At 32.4% G+C, this 23,702-nt stretch overlaps 1 protein-coding gene across 4 annotated transcripts in view; it reads left to right on the forward strand.

Annotated features, from left to right (window-relative positions):
• Positions 1-23,702, forward strand: part of Pkn2 (protein kinase N2) — a 115,978-nt gene that overhangs the window by 79,930 nt on the left and 12,346 nt on the right. For 3 of the 4 annotated variants that reach the window (XR_005735276.2, XM_005339118.5, XM_021735819.3), the window contains exons 7-16: positions 361-546; positions 1,523-1,632; positions 10,614-10,757; positions 11,072-11,147; positions 11,514-11,688; positions 14,159-14,285; positions 15,101-15,228; positions 15,324-15,399; positions 15,477-15,568; positions 20,854-21,030. Coding sequence is in view for 3 of the 4 variants with exons in the window: in XM_005339118.5 (XP_005339175.2) it covers positions 361-546; positions 1,523-1,632; positions 10,614-10,757; positions 11,072-11,147; positions 11,514-11,688; positions 14,159-14,285; positions 15,101-15,228; positions 15,324-15,399; positions 15,477-15,568; positions 20,854-21,030 (1,291 nt within the window). In the remaining variant the exon portion in view is untranslated. The remainder of the gene's footprint in view (positions 1-360; positions 547-1,522; positions 1,633-10,613; positions 10,758-11,071; positions 11,148-11,513; positions 11,689-14,158; positions 14,286-15,100; positions 15,229-15,323; positions 15,400-15,476; positions 15,569-20,853; positions 21,031-23,702) is intronic. The other variant, XM_021735820.3, reaches the window with a different exon arrangement.

A 23,702-nucleotide genomic window follows, 5' to 3' on the forward strand; every position in this document is an offset into this window, starting at 1 on the left:
ATGTTCCCCTTTCAAAGTTCTCTATCCACATAATTCAAGAATTTTTTTTATATAATTAATAGAAATGAGTATTCAAATATATAAGAGTTTCATGTAACTTATTTTATGCCCTACAGTCAGCTTTGGGGGGTATTGTTCTTTCCTTTAAAAGTTCTTACAGTTTTCTAAAAATTTTCAGTGGTTTCTCTGAGTAAAGCAGGAAAGTTGATAGTTAACCTTACAGGTCCTCTAGGAGAAGAGTTTTTGCTATTTTAGAAGATCCTTTTAATTTTATTTTTCTCTCTTTTTGAATATATAGCAGAAACATAGTTCTATATATTAAGAATTGGTATTCTTATTTGTTTTTATTTATGCTACTAGGTACTTTGGAAGTTCGTCTTATGGGCTGCCAAGACATCCTAGAGAATGTCCCTGGAAGATCAAAAGCAACATCTGTTGCTCTACCTGGTTGGAGTCCGAGTGAAGCCAGATCATCTTTCATGAGCAGAACGAGTAAAAGTAAAAGTGGAAGTAGTCGAAATCTCCTAAAAACCGATGACTTGTCCAGTTCAGTAACCACACTTTTTTAAAGAATATAACAAATGAAAGGGTCTAGACAAAGGAATTATCAATGGGGACAGAAAAGAATGGAAGGTGTCCAAGTGGGAAAAAAAACTTGAAATTATAATTTGTGTAGTTAAATTTAAAATATTAAAACCTGTAATGATAGGAAGCAAAAGGGCAGCAGAATTTATTTTACTGAAAATGTATGAATGAATGACAAACAATGGTAATTCTTTTGAAAGAATGAAATATTGAAAAATCACTCTTTATGCCCACCTGAAAAATATACAGAGACAATGAGACTTGTTCTTCTTGTAGGATCATACCTTGATTCTTTTAATGGTTTGGTGATACTTCAAAACTAATATTGAAATTTGCATAACTAACTATTGGACCAAACCTATGTACTGGGATAGCAACCTGCAAGTCAACTTTAATAGGAATCAGAGGGTAAGGATTGAGGAGAATAAAATGAAAAAATATTTAGGAAGCACTTTGGAGACATTGTGAAGTATAGTTGTAAACTATACATAAGTGTATATCTAGGATGAAAAAGCATATGACAATTAAACCTAGTATAAAGTACAAAAGTGAACTTGTCTGTAGTTGATTGTGCTTAGAGAGAGGGTTTGTGAAAATAAAGAGTTGTTTGAGGCTGCCAAACTCTAAATATAAACAAGAGTAAACAAAGAAAAAACTGGATTTTTGATCATCCATTGTGGCAAACAATGACTTCGAATCCTTTAATTCACATTCTTTTACATACAAACTAGATAGCAGTTACCATTTGTGTTTTATCAAACACAGCATAATCTGGAAGGGTCTAGTGGGAGTGTTATATAGCAATTTAGGATTAAAAAACTAAAGAATTAAATATGAAAAAACATTTTCAAAGAATCTTAAGATTTTTCATTGCTATAGTGTTAGCATATTTTAAAGGTTTAAAGTATTTAAACAAGCTTATAAATTTTAATTACAGATGATGTCTGTGCTGTTTTGAAGCTAGATAATACTGTGGTTGGTCAAACTAGCTGGAAACCCATTTCCAATCAGTCATGGGACCAGAAGTTTACACTGGAACTAGACAGGGTAAGATGAGGAAATTTTTACTTGAATTTTCATTATACTAAAATTTTTGTTTTGAATGTTTTAAGTGTTTTATTATTTTGGAAGACTTTAACAGACTTTATTCTTAACAAGAATAAAAGAAAGGTATATTTTTTTGACATTTCTCATGTAATAAGTTACATAGAAGTCTACTTTTATGTACAGGTAAATATCAGATTCCTATTGTAGCTTCCATTTGTGCATTCACTTGAAAATGTGTGCTTTATATTAAACGAGAAAAATCAACAAACCAGCTAAATCTAGTATTGTGTTTGTTGTTTTAATAACACACCATCTAATCACTGAAGTGATTCTTCTGACCCACCAGGTTCTGGTTATCTTATCAAAGCTGAGTTTGAAAGGAGCTCTTGGTGAACACTGTGGTGCACACCTGTAATCCCATCGACTCAGGAGGCTGAGGCAGTAGGATTGCAAGTTCAAAGCCAGCCTCAGCAATTTAGCACGGCCCTAAGTGAGACCCTGTCTCAAAAAAATAAAAAAGGCTGAAGATGTGGCTCAGTGGTTAAGCACCCCTGGGTTCAATCCCCCATTTCGGAAAGAAAAAAAGAAAGGAGCTCTTACACTCAAGTTATACTCAAGTCTCTTCACTTTCCATGTATCTCAGTGTCTTTCATGAAGATATAAATTCTAGCTAGAATCCATTCTGTGGCTATAGAACCCAATTGAAATTAACTTGTCACATTATATTCAATAGATATACAATGATGACTTGATCTTAGATTCAAATTCATTTTTTGAGTATGGGATGAAAATGTTAAAAATCAATCATAACTATCTGAAAATTAAAGAGTTTAAGCTTTTTGTTATATCATATTCAGAAAGCAGATTTATAAGGCTTAATGGTGATGTAATCTATGAAAATATTTTGGCTGTTATAGCTCCAGCTTTTATTAAGATATTTTTCCAATAAAGTCTTCAAAGCAAGCATACTAGCTCAGACCTTTATTATTGCTTTTCTTGGTTCAAAATTATGTCAACCACTTAAATGTTACATGTACTTAACAAAATGCTTAGCCTGTTCTGTAGTCCGGTTTTCGAATCTTTTATGTTATCTATTTCAGTGAGATGTGTGAGGATCGAATCTATGTTAAAACTAGGCACTGTGATGCATCCCAGCAATTTGGGAGGCTGAGGCAGGAGGATTGCAAGCTTGAGGCCAGCTTCAGCAACTTAGCAAGATCCTAATCAACTTAGTGAGACCCTGTCCTAAAATAAGAAGGGCAGGGGATGTAGCTCAGTGGTAAAGAACCCCTGTGTTAGTTTCATCCCTGGTACCAAAAAAAGAAAAGAAAATGAAAATTACTAATTGGGAGATTTCACATGTAGTAAGGTTATTGAGAGAGTTGTATATTTAAAAAAGAGAACTTAAAATAAATTGGGTCTTGCAGTCATTGAAGTAACTGAGAAACCAGCATAGTTACATATTAATAAATTTTAGAACTACTAGACTTTCAGTGTCCTGCTTCTAAAGGTATGTTCTTTTCCCTATGATAATTTGAATGAGATATAAAGATAAAGGTGGCACAGAGAGAAAAGTACAAAAAATGGTGAATGCCTGGAAAGAGAAAATAGTTTAGAAATTATCTAAACTATTAGTTTAGAACACTAGAAAGTCTGTGATAACTATTGGTTGTTCATAACTTGAGATCTACAACTAAAATTATTTTTCTACTCTATGATATCAGACATTTTTTCCCACTTGGAGTTATGCTCCCTTTGAAACTTTGAAGACACTGAATGGCTTAGTAAAGCCATATTCTCAAACCAGCTAGTCCTTATAGCTCCCAATATTCCTATTCCTTGCCCCTAATTTTATTATAAACTTCTTGGCAGAGACCACATTTCCTATTACAATAGTTCTTTATGTTTACATAGTACATTTTACATTTACATGTGCTTTTTACTCTTTTATTATTTCTTATAATGATAGAATATTTATTTATGGAAAATGTTTATAGAAATATAAGTCTTGGACTACTCCTGTTGTACTAGCTATAGCTATATAGGATACTGCGGTTTTGGGAGGATCACTTGCATCCAGGAGTATAAGACCAGCCTGGGCAATTTAATAGAAAGACCCTATGGATAGATAGAGGTTGTAGATGAAGTTTAAAGGTAAGTGCACTTGCCTAGCATGCATGAGGCCCTGTGATCTAATAAACAAAGAAAGAAAGAAATCACTAGTTCTTCTTAAAATTGTAAGATAATTGTAGAAATGACCTAGATCTAGAATTCTTCTAGAAAAATTAAAATTATATTCCAGGGAGTTCCAGTGTTCTGTACAATTGTCTCAGGAGGTAACATGGAGTCCTTTTTTTTTTTTGTTTTGGAATTCTATGTAAGATGTCATTTGGATTTTGCCACTTTTCCTTATGTAATTTAGCTCCTATATTGTACAAATTAAGGAAATTATGGTTTAAAGGTTAAATAACTAGCCTAGGGTATAATCCAGAATTCTTAATAGTTACGGACTAATGGTTCTGTATTATATCAAGTTTCTCTTTTACTTTCTTATAAAACTGGTCTTTTTATATTATAAACATAATAGCTGAGTACAATGGTATATACCTATAATCCCAGCTATTCAGTAGGCTGAGCCCAGCCTGAACAACTTAGGGAGACCATGTCTCAAAAAGTAAAAAGGGCTGCAGGTACGTTTCAGTAATAGAGAACCTCCTGGTATTCAGTTCCTAGTACTGCTCAAAAAAGGGGGGGCTGGGCGGGCTGTGCAATTTCTCTTTTTTCTTGAATTTCCTCCCCCTTCCTGTGATAACAAGTTTGATCAAGCTATCATGGGAGATTGAGATCATCTTAGATGCTGGGTTTTTAAGTGACTCCTTGGGGATTATCAACTATATATAGAATCAGTTAGTTTTTGTTTGTTTGTTTTTTGTTTTGGGGTTTTTTTGGGTTTTTTTTTTTTTTTTTTTGGCTCTGGGGATTAAATCAGGGACACTTTAACATGAAGCTACATCTCGATTTATTTATTTAAGACAAGGTCTCTCTAAATTACTGAATCTAGCCTCAAATTTATGATCCTCTTGCTTTGGCCTCCTAGGTGGCTGGGATTACAGGTGCGCACCTCTGTGTCTGGACCTTTTTGTTGTTGTTCTTTGTTTTTATCATTTCTTGACCACCAGGCATTCTGCTAAATTCATTAAGGATGACTTTGTTTTTTCCTTTGCTCTAACACTTGCCATTGTTAGGAGGGACTTAAAACACACAACCCATTCAACACACCCTTATTTCAAATTTCTTGTAACTCAGCTCCATTGTACTTTTATTCCTGGGTTATTTTAGCAATAAATTTTTCTATACAACTTAAATCTGTTGTTTTCATTCAAAATTATTTTAATTAAACATATTTATGTAATGTAGTATGATAATTTGATACATGTATGTAATATAGAATGATTAGGGTAATTAGCATTTCCAGCTCTTTAAACATTTATCATTTCATTGTGCTGGGAATTGTTCAAACTCCTCCTGTCTAGTTTTCTATAAAATATATAATAAATTGTTGAAATCTTAAATTCAGTATTCCAAACTTTTGCTGCCAAATCTCTTGTTCTTCTAAATGAGATAACTGCATAAAACACCTAAAATAATACCTGTACATAATAGTTGAGTAGTAAATGATAGCTCTTATTACTCCCGGCTTTGTTTTATTACCATAAAGCTAACTATTTAAACACATATTTTCATTTCCTTAATATTCTAGATATTTTTTATGTTATTAGTTCCTTCCAAACTTCATTTCCTTTTCCGTGTACCCTAAAAACAGTTATTCGAACTGTTTCCTTGCTGATGCCCCCACAACATCCTTCGACCTTGTCTTTATACCATACCGGCTGTGTAAACCCAAAATAACAAATTATTCCTGCCATGTAGCTTTTCTGCTTTCATATGCTAAGTGCTGCTGAAGTTAGTAATACTTACAGTGTGTATTTTAGTTTCCACCCTCAGTAAGGCTTACTCTAAAAGTTAATTGTACATTTCAAATCCAACTCTTACCAGTAATTTTTGTTTCCCCCATCTCATACTCCTTTACTTCTGTTTTAGATTAAGCCCATTAGACTTCATATTCCTCCTACCTTTCACTACATTTTCTGCATCATCATCTTGGTTTCAGAGAAAGAAGTCTGTCTAATTCCCATTCTTTATAATATCTTGAAAGCTTCTTCCATCAATTATACCTGCTGTGACCTATATCTTAACCTCTTTTCCTATTATCTTTGATTATTATTACATGTTTGCATTCCTTCCATTATTTTATTTTATTGTTTCCTTGTAGCTCTATTGATCGGCTTCTCACAAACAAGATTCTTGAAAAAGTTAATCATGTTCACATACTACATTGGAGCTTCTGTTGCTATAATAGGTTCTAAATAAGACACATTATATATAGTTTCTCGTTTAATCCTTTCAGTAATCTTATGAGATATATTTTATAATTATTTTTAGCTGTTCTAGGGATTACTGACGTCCCAAGACTTCTAATTTTTCTCAGGCCACACAGCTAGAAAGTGAGAGAGCTGAGAATCATCACAAGTATCTTGACACTAAAGCCTACTCTGTCTAAAATAAAAGTCTGTGTTCTTCATTATAGCTTACTAACTTGTCTGTTTCTCATCCTTCTGCCTGGGTATATTTTTTTAATTGTGTATTACAGTAAGAAAAATAATAAAAACTTAGTGCTGGGCTTCTGTTAACTTTTAGTTCTCACACAAACCTAGACAACAGATAGCATATTATTGTGTATATTTTACAGGTAAGCAAACTAAGGACCAGAAAGGTAAAAGTAACTTGTCTAAAGTTCTAAAACGATCAATGATATGGAGCTGAGATTTGAACTATTTGTTCTACAAAAATTTATTTCATCTGTAGGCATAAGATAATATGATCCTAGGGCTCTACTGTACTTCCTGAGATGATTGACCTCTACCCCTTCATGTTTTACCCTTTAGTGCTAGCCTATAGTTTCCAAGTTAAAGATCAAATTAGTTTGTTGTCATACAAAGCCCTTCATGATCTTGCTCTACCTGTCTTTTTATCCTTATTTCCCATATTCTAGGCTTAACTACATGAAACTATATCCTCTCTAAAATATACTGTCTACTTCTTTAACCTTTGTACATTCTTTTTCCTCTGATCATTGTGTCCTCTCTGCCTTCAGTCTTGTGACTCATCTCTTAAAGCCCAATTTGAGTCTCATCTTTTTCAATCTCTTTTGTACTCTTCCCTTACAAAAATCATTTTATTACTCATATTTATTTACATTTCCACCTTTCCAATAAAACTATGAACCACTTGAAAACAGGAATATATGTTGCTTATCTTTGTACCTTATCACAGAAGATACTTAATTTAGATAATCACTAAGTATTAATGGAATGAACGGAAATAATTTATGAAGATTAATTTTTAAACTTAGCCTTTTTCTTTAACCTGTATTTTTTTATATCAGCATACCTGAGGAATATGACATTCTGATTGATACAGTGATTCCTAAGTAGATTCCCAAATAAACACACATAGCAAAATCTGAGGGACAAAGACATGTTTCATGTTTACATGAAAATGCCTTCTTCCTTACCCAGTCTCACCCTCTTCCTCATAACTGAATCTGGTTTAAATTTTCATGCCTCACCTGTTGCTAGAAAATAATTGTTCTTAAATACAGTATAAGCATTTTAAAATGCTTTTTATGTCTCTCTGACCTTTAATACTGAAGACCTCCATTTAACAATGTGAGAAATAGAAAAGAATTATAAGTAATACTACTGTAAAGAAACTTAAGCTCAGATTAGGTTTTAAAAAATTAATTTGAGGCAAAATTAAAACCTATTAAATATGTTTTAGAAGCTTAGGGATGAATTCTATCCAACATGAACTTTCATCCCGAATTTAAAAGTTCTGAGGGTAGACTCATTCCACTGTCTGATTCATTAAACTTCTATTCTTCACCTCCTCCCCTGACATTGTATATTAGCATCCACATATCAGAGAGAACAAAAGAAATACCCAATACTCCATTTATTAAGAAGTAGTTAATAAGTAGTGTTTATACACTAGATGATTAACCCCAATAGATTTTGGAAAAATCTTATTTCATTCTTATATAACTGAAATTAACAAATGGGATGTCTACCTGTTGTACACTATTATTTCTTAAAGCCTTGAATCAAATGGTTCTTCATTTCCTCTTCCGAAGATTTTTCATATGAAGTTGCTTTTTATTATTGTGAAAACCTAGCTTAGCATAGATATGATGTCATCAAAAGGCATGTATGTAGTATTCTAATGGTGAAACTATGAATTACCTTAAGGTAGTGGTTCCCATGGTGTCCGATAGATGTCAGTGTATCCATTGAAAAATGAAAGTATTCACTGGCTGATACCCAGAGCTTTTCAACAACCATTTAGAAACATCAGCCTTCTTTGTGCTAAATGTATACTGCTTGCATTATTTGGGGAGTTTTTGTTTGTTCTTTGTTTTGTTTGGCTGCTGTTATTTTTTTTTTAACTGCCACACATTTTTAAATTTTTTGCTTTCCTTCCTTCACTATGGGTAAAGCTGATTCAATGTCCCTTACCTTTTTCTGTTTATATTCAGGCCTTAGAGAGATAAGCCACACAGATTTCTTATTTCTCTCATACACTTTTCTCATTGATCGTAGATTCAAATACAGCTAAATGAAACACAGGCATTCATGGTCTGCCAGTACTGCCAATTAGTTAACCTAACTCAAATCGTACTACTCAGCTTTTTTTTTTTTTTTTTTTTTTGTGGCTGGGGAATAGTAGATTTCTTCCATCTAGAATTTCATTATTCCTGTAGTTTTCAGTTATATATGAGCATGCCCTTGCCTTATAGACCAGATCTCCTTTATCTAGGAAATTTCTACCAAAGCAGCAGTCAAACTTGCATGTTAAATTCTAAACAGTAGTAGCTGCTTCAATTCTATATCCCAGGCTAATTTACCCAAACTGCACTTGATATCAGGGGTTAAAAAGGATTGAGGATTCATGATATAGATTATGCAGTACTGAAATAAAAATCTCTAGATCACAGCCATCCCCCCTCTTATGTTCTTAAGAGTAATTTTGACAGGGAACAATGCAAAGCAATAAAAAGTAAAGAGGTTTATACCTAATTTCTCATTATAGAGCTCTAGGAAATCTAGCTTAAAGTCTATCCCATCCTAAATCTGTAACATATTTTCATTTGAAGCATGGAATAACAAGCCTGAGGAAAGAGATGAATCAATATGTTAAGTTTACCAGAATGACTAGAATAAATAACAAATGAGGTGAGAGAATCCACTTTCATTCAGGGTAAAGTATAATTTCAGAAATGTAGCAGTGTGAAAGTATGAGAATCTAAAAAATACTGATGCCATCCCCAGCTTCTGTGCCACTTGCATCTGCCTGTCCATAACAAGTTTTCTTCCCTAAGGAAGAAGATAGGAGAAAGTAATCCTCTCTCTTCTCCTAGTCTAAAAATAAGTAATCTAAATTACCAGTTCCCAATATAGTTGTTCTACCATCATATTTCACAAAACAACTGTTACCAAAATAATTAAACTTTTAACTTGAATGCAGTATAATAGCATTAGTATCACATCTATTCTCTATACTATTTGTTAATCCTAAAGTAATAATTATTCTTCTCATTCTTTCCCTTTCATGATAAGCATCCTCTTCCATATTAATTATGAGTCAGAGGGAAGAATTGAGATAGGAAGCCCTGGGATCACATGCCATTGATATGTTGTTCTGAGTCTTTTCCTGATCGGCTATGAGTCTTTCTGAAGCATTGTGTTATGACAGATTTTTATCATGTTGCATTTTTATAAGTGTTTATGTATTCATTTTTATCAACTAGTTTTATAACTTAAGGAAAGAATTTTTATTATGTATACCAGAAACTTATGCATAGCTTCATAAATTGAAATTTGTCATATAAAAGAAGTAATTTATTACTTTGTAGACCCTAAAGAGAAAATTATTTTTCTCTCTTTCTGGATGGTCTGCATAATCCTGAGAAAATAATGGAAGAGTCTAGTACTTCGTTATAATTAAAATGTATAGAGATTATAAGATATGTAGAGGTTAGTTTATGACTTGACTCCAACTTATAAACTACATTCTGTGTTTGTATTTAGTAATAGGTTGTAAAAACCTTAAATATGTTTCCTCCCGAAGCATTGTTTTTGATGATTATCATGTATTCTTTCCTAAGGATATGTTACATTTAACTGGTTCCTATGTTTTCAGTATTAAAGTTCTTACTACTTTGGTGTTCTTTTTTAAAATGTTACAATACATAAACATTTTAAGGCAGAAAGCATAAGCTGAATATCCCCTTTCTTCCCTACCTTCTCTAGCCTTGCTACCAGCTGGATTTTTTTTTTAAGATTAAATGATCTAATATTAATACTCTTAAAGTGCTTGCCACAGTGTGTGGCATATTGTAAGTGCAGAATAAATGCTATTTTCAGATCATTCCCTTGCTCAACCGTGGGAAAGAAATAAGGTTTGACATGGATTCTGTGAGGCAAATACTGGGGTCTTTTCACAGTAGCATAGCAATTGATACATATGAAGAAGGGAAATAAGAAAGATTGAAACTTTAAATGGGAAGACTTCTGTGGGCATTCATCTGTACTAGTGGTTCCCATATGCATTCTTTAAGTGTACTTTGGAAATACCTTACCCAGAGAATGTCTTCTTGAGTTTGTGCTTTTAAATTAAAATGTATTAATTTATTAAAAGAATATACAATTAAGAAACATTATAGAATTTTATTTGAAATAGTGTTATCTTTGTGTTACCTTTGTTTATTGTATTTGTATCTCATATTTTTTGTGATATTTTAATCAAGTGTGTGCCCAATGATGTCTTTTCTGTTTATTTATTTATTTTTTTAATTATCCTAGTCACGTGAACTGGAAATTTCAGTTTATTGGCGTGATTGGCGGTCTCTGTGTGCTGTAAAATTTCTGAGGTTAGAAGATTTTTTAGACAACCAACGGCATGGCATGTGTCTATATTTGGAACCACAGGGTACTTTATTTGCAGAGGTAATAAATGTATTTTATTAACTGTGTATAACTACAATTGAAATTATGTATAGGTAACATGATGTAGAATTGGAAAGAGTGTTAGGCTGAAAGACTAAGATGACTTGAAATCTTGATTCAGCTCTGCCACTGAATAGGTATGTGACCTTGAGAAAAATCATTTATCCTCTCTGTTTTCTCATCTAGAAAATGAGAGGATTGGACAAAATTATAGCTAAGATTCCCTTAAGCTTAAAATGCTATGAGTTTAGTGGATTTCATGAACCATAAATTCAGTGCTATTTTCATGTCACCTTGAATTTTCATCACTGCAGGTTACCTTTTTTAATCCAGTAATTGAAAGAAGACCAAAACTCCAAAGACAAAAGAAAATTTTTTCAAAACAGCAAGGTAATTACTAAGAATCAAATATAAAATGTTCTCGTGTTTTATTAAATCTTAAAAGTAATATCCATATGTAGTTTCTTTTTAGTTGTGCATTTATTTCTAGAATTTTATTACAGAACATTTTAGTTTACTATCACCCAGCTTCAACAGTAACTACATATGTATAACAATTTCTTACCTATTTATTTTTTAAACTATCTTATGCTATTTTGCACTAATATTTCATAGCAAATAGTTAAAAATAATCTTTTATAACAAATTTTCTTCTTCATTAATTATAAACTGATGAATGTAATTTTTTTAATTATGGCTTTTGGTAATATATAAAGAATTTACTCGTTCTGTTTTCTTTATTCACAATATCTACAGGCAAAACATTTCTCCGAGCTCCTCAAATGAATATTAATATTGCCACATGGGGAAGGCTAGTAAGAAGAGCTATTCCTACAGTAAATCATTCTGGCACCTTCAGCCCTCAAACTCCTGTGCATGCAACAGTGCCAGTGGTTGATGTGCGTATTCCTGAGCTAACACCTCCAGCTAGGTATGTGTCTAAGATTTTTAAGCATATCTTACACAAAATAGTTATTGGGACATTTGAACATATTGATTACAGTGGTTATTGAGAACCTCAGTTTTTTCCAAGTAGTATTTTTATTTTTTTTTCTTTTATCATAGGTATTTATTTATTTTTATTAGCACATGTGTAACAGTGGGGTTCATTTTGACATAATTATGCATGCACTGGATACAATTTGCTTCATCTCAGGCCCTAGTACCCTCTTTGTTTTAGTCAGATTTTCAACATTGTGACCAAAGGAAAAATTTATTTGCCTACTGTCTCAGAGGTATCAGTGCATAGATAGCCAACTTCATTGTTCTGGGCCCATAGTGAAGCAGAACATTATGGTGGAAGAGCATTGCAGAGCAAAGCAGTAGCACTGATATTTATTTTTCATTTCTTCTGTGTGAAATATTCAGTGTTTGATTGTGGTTTAGTAGTTATAAATTTTTGGTTTCTACTTGCCATAGACCAGTTTTTTATTTCAGTTTCAATTCTGAAGGATAGTTTTGCTGCATATAGCAATCTTGACTGGAACTCAGAATCTTCAGGACTTAATATATATTACTATAATCCCTCCTTGTTTAGGGTCTTGACTGAAAACTCAGCAAAATTCTAATTGGTTTACCTCTAAATGTGACTGTTTTTCTCTTGTTGCTTTGAGAATTCTGTTCTTATTTTGTATATTAAGAATCTTATTTATAATGTATCTTGATAAGGACCTTTTTTGATTTTATTTAGCAGGAGCTCTAAATACTTCTTGAATTTGCATTTCCATCTCATGATTGAAATTTGGAAATTTTTCTGGTAGTTTTTGGGGGCGTGGTACCAGGGATCAGCTACTGAGCCACATTCCCAATCCTATTTTGTATTTATTTAGATACAGGGTCTCACTGAGTTGCTTAGCACCTTGATTTTGCTAAGGCTGGTTTTCAATTTGTAATCCTCTTGCCTAAGCCTCCCAAGCCACTGGGATTACAGGCATGCATCACTATGCCCCACTTCTAATTATAATTTCATTGAAAATGTTGTACATTCCTTTAGTTTGTATTTCATTTTCTTTATGTATACCAGTTGTTCTTAGGTTAGGTCTCTTAATATTATCCCTGATTTCTTGACTAATCTGATCATGGTCTCTTACCATTTTTTCTTTGTTGTCAACTTTATTTTCAAGATTTTATACTTGGTCTTTGAGGCCTGAGATTTTGTCTTCACAGTGCTCTAATCTATTGGTGATGCTTTCAAGTGAATTTTTAATTTGATTATTGAGTCTTTCATTTCCAGTACTTCTGTTTGGTTCTTTTTCAGAATCTCTCTTTATTGAAATGTTCTTTTGCTTCCTATATATTCTCTCTCAGTTAATTCTTATATCTTCTTTTAGTTTATCAATTATTTTAATCATCAATTTCCTAAATTCTTTTTCTGGCATTTCCTCCAAGGTGATGTCCATGGGGTCACTTGTGTTGTGGCCTATTTGGGGTGGCTTGTTCCCTTGATTTTTTTCATATTATTAGTATTTTTGTTCATCTTCTACTTTTATATAAAGTAGTTTTTAGTGAGCTGCTTTCTCTTGACCCAGTTCTAACTTGCTACTATGTGCAGTCTCTAATACCACATTGAGAGGAGATACTAATCCCTAGTAATTACAGGCACTTCAGAACAAAAGCCTTATGCTAAGAAATCTTAAAAAAAAAAAAAAAAAAAAAGCTTATTAATAAGGTTCTTCAGCAGCTCACTAATCTGTTGTTCTTGGTCGCAATTTTCAAGTTGGGTGTTTTCTTTCTGGGGTTTCAGTTATCGTGCAGTTTATTTTCAGCTCTGACCCAAAGTGGTTGAACTTGTTAGTGGCATCTGTATTCACCAAAGGGTGAACTTTCTTGGATGCCTGTGGGGTTGCGGGGGACGGGGTTGTGATCAGAACTATCCATCCAAGACGGTAGTGAAACTTTCATGTAGTGGACATAGGAGAATAGAATGTGTCATCCTATCTTCCAGGTCTTTCTAAGCTTGGAAGAGATGTCTTCGGGCTCACCAGATTTGTTGTGAATTGAATACCCCAATGTCAGTCAGGCTACTGATCCCAGCATTCAGATCACCTGTTTCAAGTAAAAGAGTTTTTCGCTCTTTTCAGCATTGTAGGCTCCATTTGCTGGTGCTGAATTACTGTTTTGATTTACTGTTGGAGAGCTATGATAGAGTGGCTTCCTCTGAACCTCCTTATTCCATTCCCCAAAGGCATAGATTCATTATGATACCTTATTCCTGTCATTCAAATTGTAAAAAGCAAAACAAATGAGAAATGCCTCCTTCCTCTACTCCACCATCTTGCCATCTCAAATGATAGTTTTAAACAAGTGCTCTGATTACTTTTAAAATGTTCAATTGCTTTTAGTTAATAAATTAGTAAATACTTTTGATTGCTATTTTGGTCAATTGCTTTATCTTTTGTAAGTGATTCTACAGTAACCAAATTGGACTTTGATCTTGAGCCGGAACCTCCTCCAGCCCCACCAAGAGCTTCTTCCCTTGGAGAAATAGATGAATCTTCTGAATTAAGAGTTTTGGATACACCTGAACAGGCAAGACATTTAAGACTTTGTATAATTCTTTCTTGCCACGTGAATGCATAGTAAAAGTATCGTAGTGAATAAGTGCAATTTCAATTTAAAGTTTATCTGTGAACTATTTATAGTTCTTATGAATGGACTGTTTTCAATTAAATCAGATTAAGTTGACAAAAAATTACAAAATTATTAGTGTTGGCATGCCATTGTCATTAGCTATTAAGCTAAAAAAGATAGAATAGGATTCTTTAGCTAAAAGGAGCATAGAAGCATGGTTGATATTTGTTGTCATATTGCCTGAAATGCTGTTTATCTTCTAACTTGGTTAATAATATGCTATATACGTATTATTATAAAATTAATGCTAGGGATGTGGCTCAATGGTAGAGCACTTACCTGGCTTGCATGAGGCCTTAGGTTTTTTCCCCAACACCCCCAGCCCCACCCACCACACTCCCTCTCCCCTACCCTTTACTCTCCCTCCTCTCCACCCCCCACCAAAAAATAAAGAATAACCAGCTAAGTTTTTCATCTCTAGTACTTGTATTGACTGTTGGAATATTTTTGTTCAACTTTATGATTACCTAATAAATCAGGGTTTTTTTTTTTTATTGTTGCTTTTTATTTTTATATGGGGGATTAAACCCAGGGTGCTCAAACACTAGGCCAGCCCTTTTTTATTTTTTTATTTTGAGGCACGTTCTCACTAAGTTTCTGAGGCTGGCTTTGAATTTGTAATCCTCTTGCCTTAGCCTCCCAAGCTGCTGGATAAATAAGTTGTGTTTTGTTTTATTATTTTCATGGTTTAACAAGTATTTAATATCTTATAGGACTCAGAAACAATTTTTGATATTGAGAATGACAGGAATAGTATTCTTCCCAAATCCCAGTCTGACTATGAGCCTGATATTCAAGACTCAAGCCTAGGATATAGTGGCCGAGAACTTGAGGATAGAAGGTAAAGAACATATACAGTGTATATATAGTGTTTTGCTACTACATATTGATATCATATTTTATTGCCTTGTATTTAATTGAAATTACTATTTTCAGATCTGAGCAAAGGTTTCAGTTTAATCTACAAGATTTCAGATGTTGTGCTGTCTTGGGAAGAGGACATTTTGGGAAGGTAAGCATTTGAAGGTTCGTGGATACCTATAAAATTAAGAACTAAAATGGGAAATAATTATTTTAATCTCATTTCAGGTGCTTTTGGCAGAATATAAACACACAAATGAGATGTTTGCTATAAAAGCCTTAAAGAAGGGAGACATTGTAGCTCGAGACGAAGTAGACAGGTTAGTTTTTAAAAAACGAAATTGTTTTCCTGAAAGTTGTATTTTAAGAGAATGGATGAAATAGGAAAACTTTCTAATTTTGTCATAATATGTGAAGAAATTAGTGTATTTATGTTTGGCATAAGGTACATTTCTAGGCAGTTCCTTTTTTTCCCTTCTTATGACAACTGATAAGTGGATACCAAGGAAAGATAGTGAAACGTTTAAACTAATTATGTTAAGGGTTTTGTAAATGGAGATGTTAAAGTATTTATATGAAATTTTTTAAAAAGAGTTTAATAAATGTAAACTATTGTGGATATGTTTTTTTTATATTTTATAGTTGTAAATGGACACAGATCTTTATTTTATTTATTTATTTATTTTATGTGGTACTGAGGATCCAACCCAGTGCCTCACATGTGCTAGACAATCACTCTACCACTGAATTCCAATCCTAGCCCAGATATATCTTTTTATATACATTTCTTAAAATGAAAGGACTTTGAGGATAAAAATTATAATTAGGTTAAAGAATATACTTTAAATGATTCTCTTAATTGAATATGGAATATTATTGTGTAAAGATGACATTTATCACAGAGTCTTTCATTTGACATTTAGTAGCATTTTTTCTGTCACTAGTAGAGAGCATCTAATGATTTTAATGGAAAAAAGTCCTATTTAATGAAAAGAACCCTGAACTATGAGTTAACAAGATGTCTTTTCTAGTCCTAATTGTTTTTCTCAGTAATGATTTGACTCCAGAGGATTTCACTGAACATTTTTGAGCCTCAGCCAGCCCCCATATATTTAAAAAATATGTATTTTTTATAACATTTGCCTTACTGAATTAAATTGCTACTTTTAATGTTTTTCCCATCATATAAGTAGTTCTTAGAATTAGGACAGATCTTAAACACTTGCAATGTTTTCTTTATGAAAAAAATAATCTTTTCTTTTTAAGTTTACCTGTTTATTTTTTTACTCTCATTCTCCTCAGTTACATCCAAATAAATGCTTTCTTGATACTTACAAGTACTCATGATTTTGCTGACTATAAAATATTGAGTACCATATTACATCTTTAGATCTGTGTTTTTATGTTGTATAAGCAGATGATTAAAACAAATCTTTGATATGCTGTTTATACTTGAAAAATAACAGAAGAGTCAAATGTTTTTCTTTCCTAGAATAGAATAATGATTGCTGTCGTGTTCCTCGTGACTAAAACACTCAGGGTCACTCCAGAGGAACTGGGCTGCACAAAGTAAACACACAAGAGACAGAGATACCTTTTTCTTATGAAACAAATAAATTTTTTTTTCTTGTAATGGGGATTGAACCTCAGGATGCTATACTACCAAGCCACAACTCCAGCCCTTTTTATTTTTTATTTTTAGACAAGGTCATGCTAAAAAACTTGGAATCCTCCTTCCTCAGCCTCCTGAGTTACTGGTTTATCAATATATCCCACTATGATTGGAAAAACACAATAAATTTTTTGTTAGACATGGGTCCCATCTCCAAGATACTTCATTAGGTATTTGCAAATATTCAAATATTCCAAAATGGAAACACCACTCCCAAGTATTTCAGATAATGGGTACTCAACCTATACTACTTAATCCTGGTGGTTTATGTAGATTTTTGCTATATTGTTACTACTTTGAACCAAGTCTTTGTAGGAAAACATAATACTAAAACCTTAGCCTTATTATAAATAATGATGTGGTTTTCCACTAACTAAAATATGTATTCAAGTTTGTAGCATATCTGATAATGTGTTGAATTCCAAAGGAAGTACACCAGAATGGATAGAATTAAACTAGTCACTTCAGAAAACAAGTACAGATAAATTTTGTAAATTAAAGAGGCTCGATATGTTTGAGTTCAAAATAAGCAATAGAGACAACAGCAACTCATAAGATAGAGGACATCATGGTATACTGATGGATTTAGATAAGGTTTTATTTTTAAATTTTTTTAACATATTTTAGGTAGGATTTTATAAAGGAAATTGAATTTGTGTTCTATGAGAGATGAAAGATATTAAGTTTAAAGCTTTGAATAAGGTTGGATTATTGTATAGACTTTAAGGAGAATACACAATTTAGTAGTGTTGGGACAGGATAAAGATTTTTGTGTAAATAGCTTTTAGGTTTGGTTTTGGTTTTAGTTTTGGTACTGGGGATTGAACCCAGGAATGTTTAACCACTGAGCTATACTCCCAGCCCTTTTTATTTTTTATTTTGAGACAGGGTCTCACTGAGTTTCTGAGGCTAGCCTCAGTCTTATGATTCTCCTTCCTCAGGCTTCTGAGTCCATGGGATTACTGGTATGCACCACCAAGCCCAGCTACAATAGCTTTTTTTGAGTGTGATGTAAATGCCTAAAATTAAAAGTATTGTGACAACTGGAGTCTTTACAGTGTCTAATTCTATTTGATTGTCCTATGGCATCTATCTAGTCCTTGTCACTATTGTCAGTCATTGTCAGAGGATTCCTTTAAATACTTTAAAGTCACTCTCAGCAATAATCCAATCAATGATTCTCAATCTTCTATACCTCTTACATGTTCAGCACAGGTGTAACATAATGATCATCCAATTGAGAATTAGTGAATTAGTTGAGTCACCCATGAAATCACTCATAATTAATTATGATTTACTCATAAATATAAAAACATAGACAATGAAGAGCCTGTGCTTGCTGGGCTCAGTGGTGCACACCTGTAATCCCAGAGGCTAGGCAGGCTGAGGCAGGAGAATCACAAGTTCAACACCAGCCTCAGCAACTACAAGGCCCTAAGCAACTCAGTGAGACCCTATCTCTAAATAGAATACAAAATAGGACTGGGGATGTGTGGCTCAGTGGTTGAGTACCCCTGAGTTCAATCCCTGGTACCAAAAAAAAAAAACCCACAAAAAGAGCCTGTGCTTCTCATGTAATAAAACTCTTACTAATTTCATTGGATTTTTTTTTCATTTACTCAAAATTTAGGTTGACTTAATAAGGCTGATGGTTTAGAATTGATCTTCTAGATCTTGCCCATCACAGTTTTAGGACATTTTTCGGTAAATTTAAGTAATGACAAAAATCAAAGCTTATAACTTTAATTTTTTTTTTTTTTTTTAGTGAATTTAGCCTTACATGGTAGTAACATTTAGAAACTTTCCCAAATTAAAAAAAAAAAAAAATGTTATGTAGACATAGGCCTTAAACTTAAAAATAATAACACTGTAGCTTTCTGAATATGTATAAATATAACAGAATTCATGGAGTCAAAGGTTAAGAGTTCATCTAGAGTGTGATAGTATTAAATGGAGTTTAAACATTTTATCATAATAGCTGCATTTAGTGTCAGTATCTAAAACAATTATCAGATGTTTTCTTCATGTTCCAGTAGAATCCATATTACCATAGCATTAAGAATACTAGACCTCCCAAATGAGATATAATTCATTTTTGTTGTTGTTGTTCATTTGTTAAAAAATTAATCCTTTCTTAAAAGACTCAAAAAGGAGGAGAGTAGTACTATATATTTCCTTCTAAAATCAGGAATTTAGTTTGGCTTTTTTTTTTTTAATTTAAAAATAAAAGCATTAAAACAAAGCTTACAAAAAACATACATGAATATCAGTTTTTGGTTCCAGTTTCACAAATAGAAACAGAAAAAGTACCTTTTTTATTATATTAGAAACATACTTTCATAATCTAATTGCTAATAAAGTATATATCTTGATCTTTATTTTGATCAGGTACCAAAAATAAACTTAAATTTTACTTTAATAACTTTAGACCTAGTTTTCTCCTAGTTTGAGTTATAAATCAAATTGATTTACCAAATATTTCAGAAGAAGGAAGAATTTTTTGTTATTGAGGCAAAATTATTATTTTATATCAATAGTTTTGACCATTGTTCTTTTTTTAGAATGTATTTAGTTATATATGGGTACAATACCTTTATTTATTTTAAAGTGGTGCTGAGCATCAAACCAATTGCCCCACATGTGCTAGGCAAGTGCTCTACCTAGCACTTGAGGTACAACTCCAGCCCACCATTGTTCTTTTTAATAACTTGTCTTTGGCCGGGCACATTGGCACATGCCTGTAATACCAGCTGAGGTAGTAAGTTAGAGGCCAGCTTCAGAAACTTAACAGGACCCTGTCTCAGCTTGGCATGGTGATCATGCCTATAATCCCAGTGACTTAGGAGGCTAAGGAGCCTCAGCCTCAGCAACTGCTAAGCAGTTCAGTGAGATCCTGTCTCTAAATAAAATACAAAACAGGACTGGGGATGTGGCTCAGTGATTGAGTGCCCAAGTTCAGTTCCTGGTACCAACCACTACCACCACCACTATTACCACTCCCCCCCCAAAAAGAAAAAAGACCCTATCTCTATATAAAAAAGCTTCAATATAGTTCAGTGGTAGAGTGCCCTGAAGTTCAATCCCCAGTACCATTTTAAAAAAAGAGAGAAAAAAAGACTTAATTCTCACAGTGTAAGTGTTTGATTGCTATAGATTTTTCTGTAGTATAATGGAAAAATTACATTGTTCTCATGAAACTTCCTTGAAGCGTGTTGTAGAGTTCTCCATGTAGCTTATTTACTTTCCATTTGGTCTTCTAGCTTAAATTTTTATGCAGCATATGTATATCTTTCAACTCTATTTTATGTGATAAAAATTTGAATAACATGTCTTATGAATTATAAATACTGCTTTTGAAATCGCCTTGGTTACAAACCTAAAATTTTAAAAAATATGTTTCAGTTTACTAAATTCTCTGACCTATTCCTGATGAATTCTCATAATTAGCCCCTAATTGAGCCTTTTTAAAAAATAGAATCAGTGGGCTGGGGATGTGGCTCAAGCGGTAGCGCAATCGCCTGGTATGCGCAGAGCGCTGGGTTTGATCCTCAGCACCACATAAAATAAAAATGAAGATGTTGTGTCCACTGAAATCTGAAAAATAAATATTTTTTAAAAATCCTCTCTCCTTCTCTCTCTCTCTCTCTCTTCTCTCTTAAAAAAAAATAGAATCAGTAGCCATATGGATATTATTCTGATACCATCAGTGTAAACACTACAGTCATATCATGTTAACCATATTTTAGTTTTCACAAAAGTTATGTGTATATCTAGAAGAATAGCTTTCATAGCATATATAACAATATACATTTTATGATGTTAAAGTTAAGATGTTAAAAATTTGCTTATTTTAAGGCTTAGTACTTTTTTAAAATGTTATTTCTAACTAGAATATTTCTAAGACTATTTATTTTCAAATGTTTTCTCTTACAGCCTGATGTGTGAAAAAAGAATTTTTGAAACTGTGAATAGTGTAAGGCATCCCTTTTTGGTGAATCTTTTTGCATGTTTCCAAACCAAAGAGCATGTTTGCTTTGTAATGGAATATGCTGCCGGTGGGGACCTAATGATGCACATTCATACTGATGTCTTTTCTGAACCAAGAGCTGTGTGAGTATGCTTTAGACATTTGTCTGAGTTTTTCCATGACTGGTTTCTTGCTGGAAAGAAAGCTCTCTGAATAGATTCTTATAAGAAATATTCGAATTCCTTATCTTTTTGCCAGATAATTTTTGCATTTGTTTATTGTATTGTCCATGTTGAAAATGTCATATTTCCTAAATCACACTTGATAATTTAGACATGCAGTTTAGGTTCATTTTAGTAAATGAATTTGTTTTCTTTTTTGCTATTAGATTTTTCTCCCTAGGGAAAAAATCTGGACCATGATTTTAAAGACAAATTATACTTAAAGTACATTAAGTTTTTAAAAATACTGTATATTCATATAAAATATTTGTATTTGCATTTTTACAGGATAATTTAAAAGTATCTATATTAAGTACTTGCTTGCTTGTGCTTAATAATATCTCTGAAGGATCATAAAGAGGAACCAAAATAGGTTGAGTATCACTTATTTGAAATGCTTGGACCAGGAGTTAGAGTTGGAAGTTTTTCAGATTTTGAGATATTTTCATAGTTAAATTATCTAGTTAAGTATACCTAATCCAGCACTCTGAAATTCTTTAAAATCCAAAACTTGGAGTATCATGTGGTATTCAAAGTGTTTCAGATTTAAGATTATCAGGTTAGTGATACCCAACTTGTATATATATTGCCCCCAAGGAAAGGGATGGAAAGCAAACTTTATTATAAACTTTTTGTAGTAGTTTTTTTTGAATTTAATATTATTATTATCATCAATGCCTTTGCTTATTCAAAGACATTAGTAATAATAATAAACCCTTGATTGTATGCATATAGAGAGTATATACATATTTATTTTTCCTATTATTCAAATTTTATACTTCTAAAATGGTAGATCTGAGATTTGAACCAAAGAAAGTACTTTTAACAGCAACTACTCTGCATGCTGATATTCACCAAGTTTATATCTCTAGCCCTGATTTCTTCTTTTAACATTCCAACTCTAATAGTATTCTTTTCTATTTGTAAGGCTAATAAGCATCTTATTTAGCATTTCAAATTGAATACTAGATTTTTTCTATTTTCTCTTCTGCCTTACCTGCTATTCCCCAGGCCTACTGCTCTTCAACATTAAAACCATTAGAAAGTTCAATCAATTCTATCTCTGAAATACACCCAAATAATAAAACTTGATTTCTATAGTACCTTTATTGGTTTTACTCTTGAATTTTTATCTTGCATCTGTGTTCTGATAAAATAGCAACAGACATTTGTATTACACTTTAACTCCATATTTGAATCTCATCACAACCATTAGATGTATGTAGAACAGAGAGTAAGTAGCCTTCAAGCTTCAGATGAGAAAATAGGGATTAGTTCTGATAGGTATTGAAGCAGTCCAAAAAGAGCTAAGGTCAGGAAGTATTAGAAATATTAGAAAACTAATATTCCCTGGATATTTTAAATTTTAAAGCAGAGCATTTAGACCACACCTAGCTTTGTGCCAACTGCCATTGGTATTTGTTCTATTTTTCCTTAATTTATTTATGACATCGGAATTTATTTTTGTTTTTAAAATAAATAAAAATACAATTCTGCCTTAGAAAATTTTTATTTTTGTGGAGAATACAGACCAAATACAAATGAAACTGTTAGGCTGAGTGAAATATAAGAATAAACTGCTACATTGTAATACTCCCAAATCAAGTAAGGTTTCTCTGATCACTAAGGTCCCAGCTCAAATGTTTTTTCTTTGAAGGCCCTTTACTGACTACACAGCTTAAAATATCACCGTATCACTAACCTTGAAGTAGGTCACTCTATCCTATTTTCTATTTTATTGTCATATTACTTTAGTTCTACTTGAAATCATCTAATTCTTTTTTAACATGTTTACTGTTTGACTTCCCTCACTAGAAGGAAGGAACAGGAACCATGTCTGTCTTATTTACTAGTGAAACAACTGAAAGAGTTCTGGGACATACTAGGCAACCTGGATTTTTAATGACAGAAGCTGTGGAATCAGAATAGTTTGATTCCTAGCTTTGCTGTTTCTTAGCACTATGATTTTAGACAAATTAGTTTCTTTGTCTGAGTTTCATTTTCTATTTCTTTAAATTTTTTATTGTAAAGCTTGACTTGAAGATTAAAATAACAAAATACTTACTATAGTAAGCATTCAGTAAAATATGTTAGAATACCCATTTATTTCTTAAGTTGATAATAATTAGAGCGGTCTGCTTACAAAGAAATAGAGAACTCAAAAGGGTTATAATTATCACAATATTGTTTTGCCACCAAAACTGTGCTAAAAAAGTATCATAAGATGTTTTAAAATCACGTTTATTTTAACAAAATTTAGATAAATCCTTTAAACTGATAAGTTATTATATAAGGTCTAATGTATAATCAAATATATATCTCTTTTTCTTTTTTTAATATAGTTTTTAGTTATTGATGGACCTTTATTTTATTCATTTATTTTTATATGAGGTGCTGAATTGAACCCTGTGAGGCAAATGCTCTACCACAACCACAACCCCAGCTCAAATGAAATATATATTTCTAAATGTATTTTAAAAATCCCTCCAAATTATGGACCCATTTTCAAAGAAATAATATACAACATACTTATATTATCTACATGTGACTAAGTATATTCCTAAGAAGAACATTCACCAAAATGACAAGAGTAA

The sequence above is a fragment of the Ictidomys tridecemlineatus genome, chromosome 11 (assembly GCF_052094955.1).
Source record: "Ictidomys tridecemlineatus isolate mIctTri1 chromosome 11, mIctTri1.hap1, whole genome shotgun sequence".
Taxonomy (NCBI): Eukaryota; Metazoa; Chordata; class Mammalia; order Rodentia; family Sciuridae; genus Ictidomys; species Ictidomys tridecemlineatus.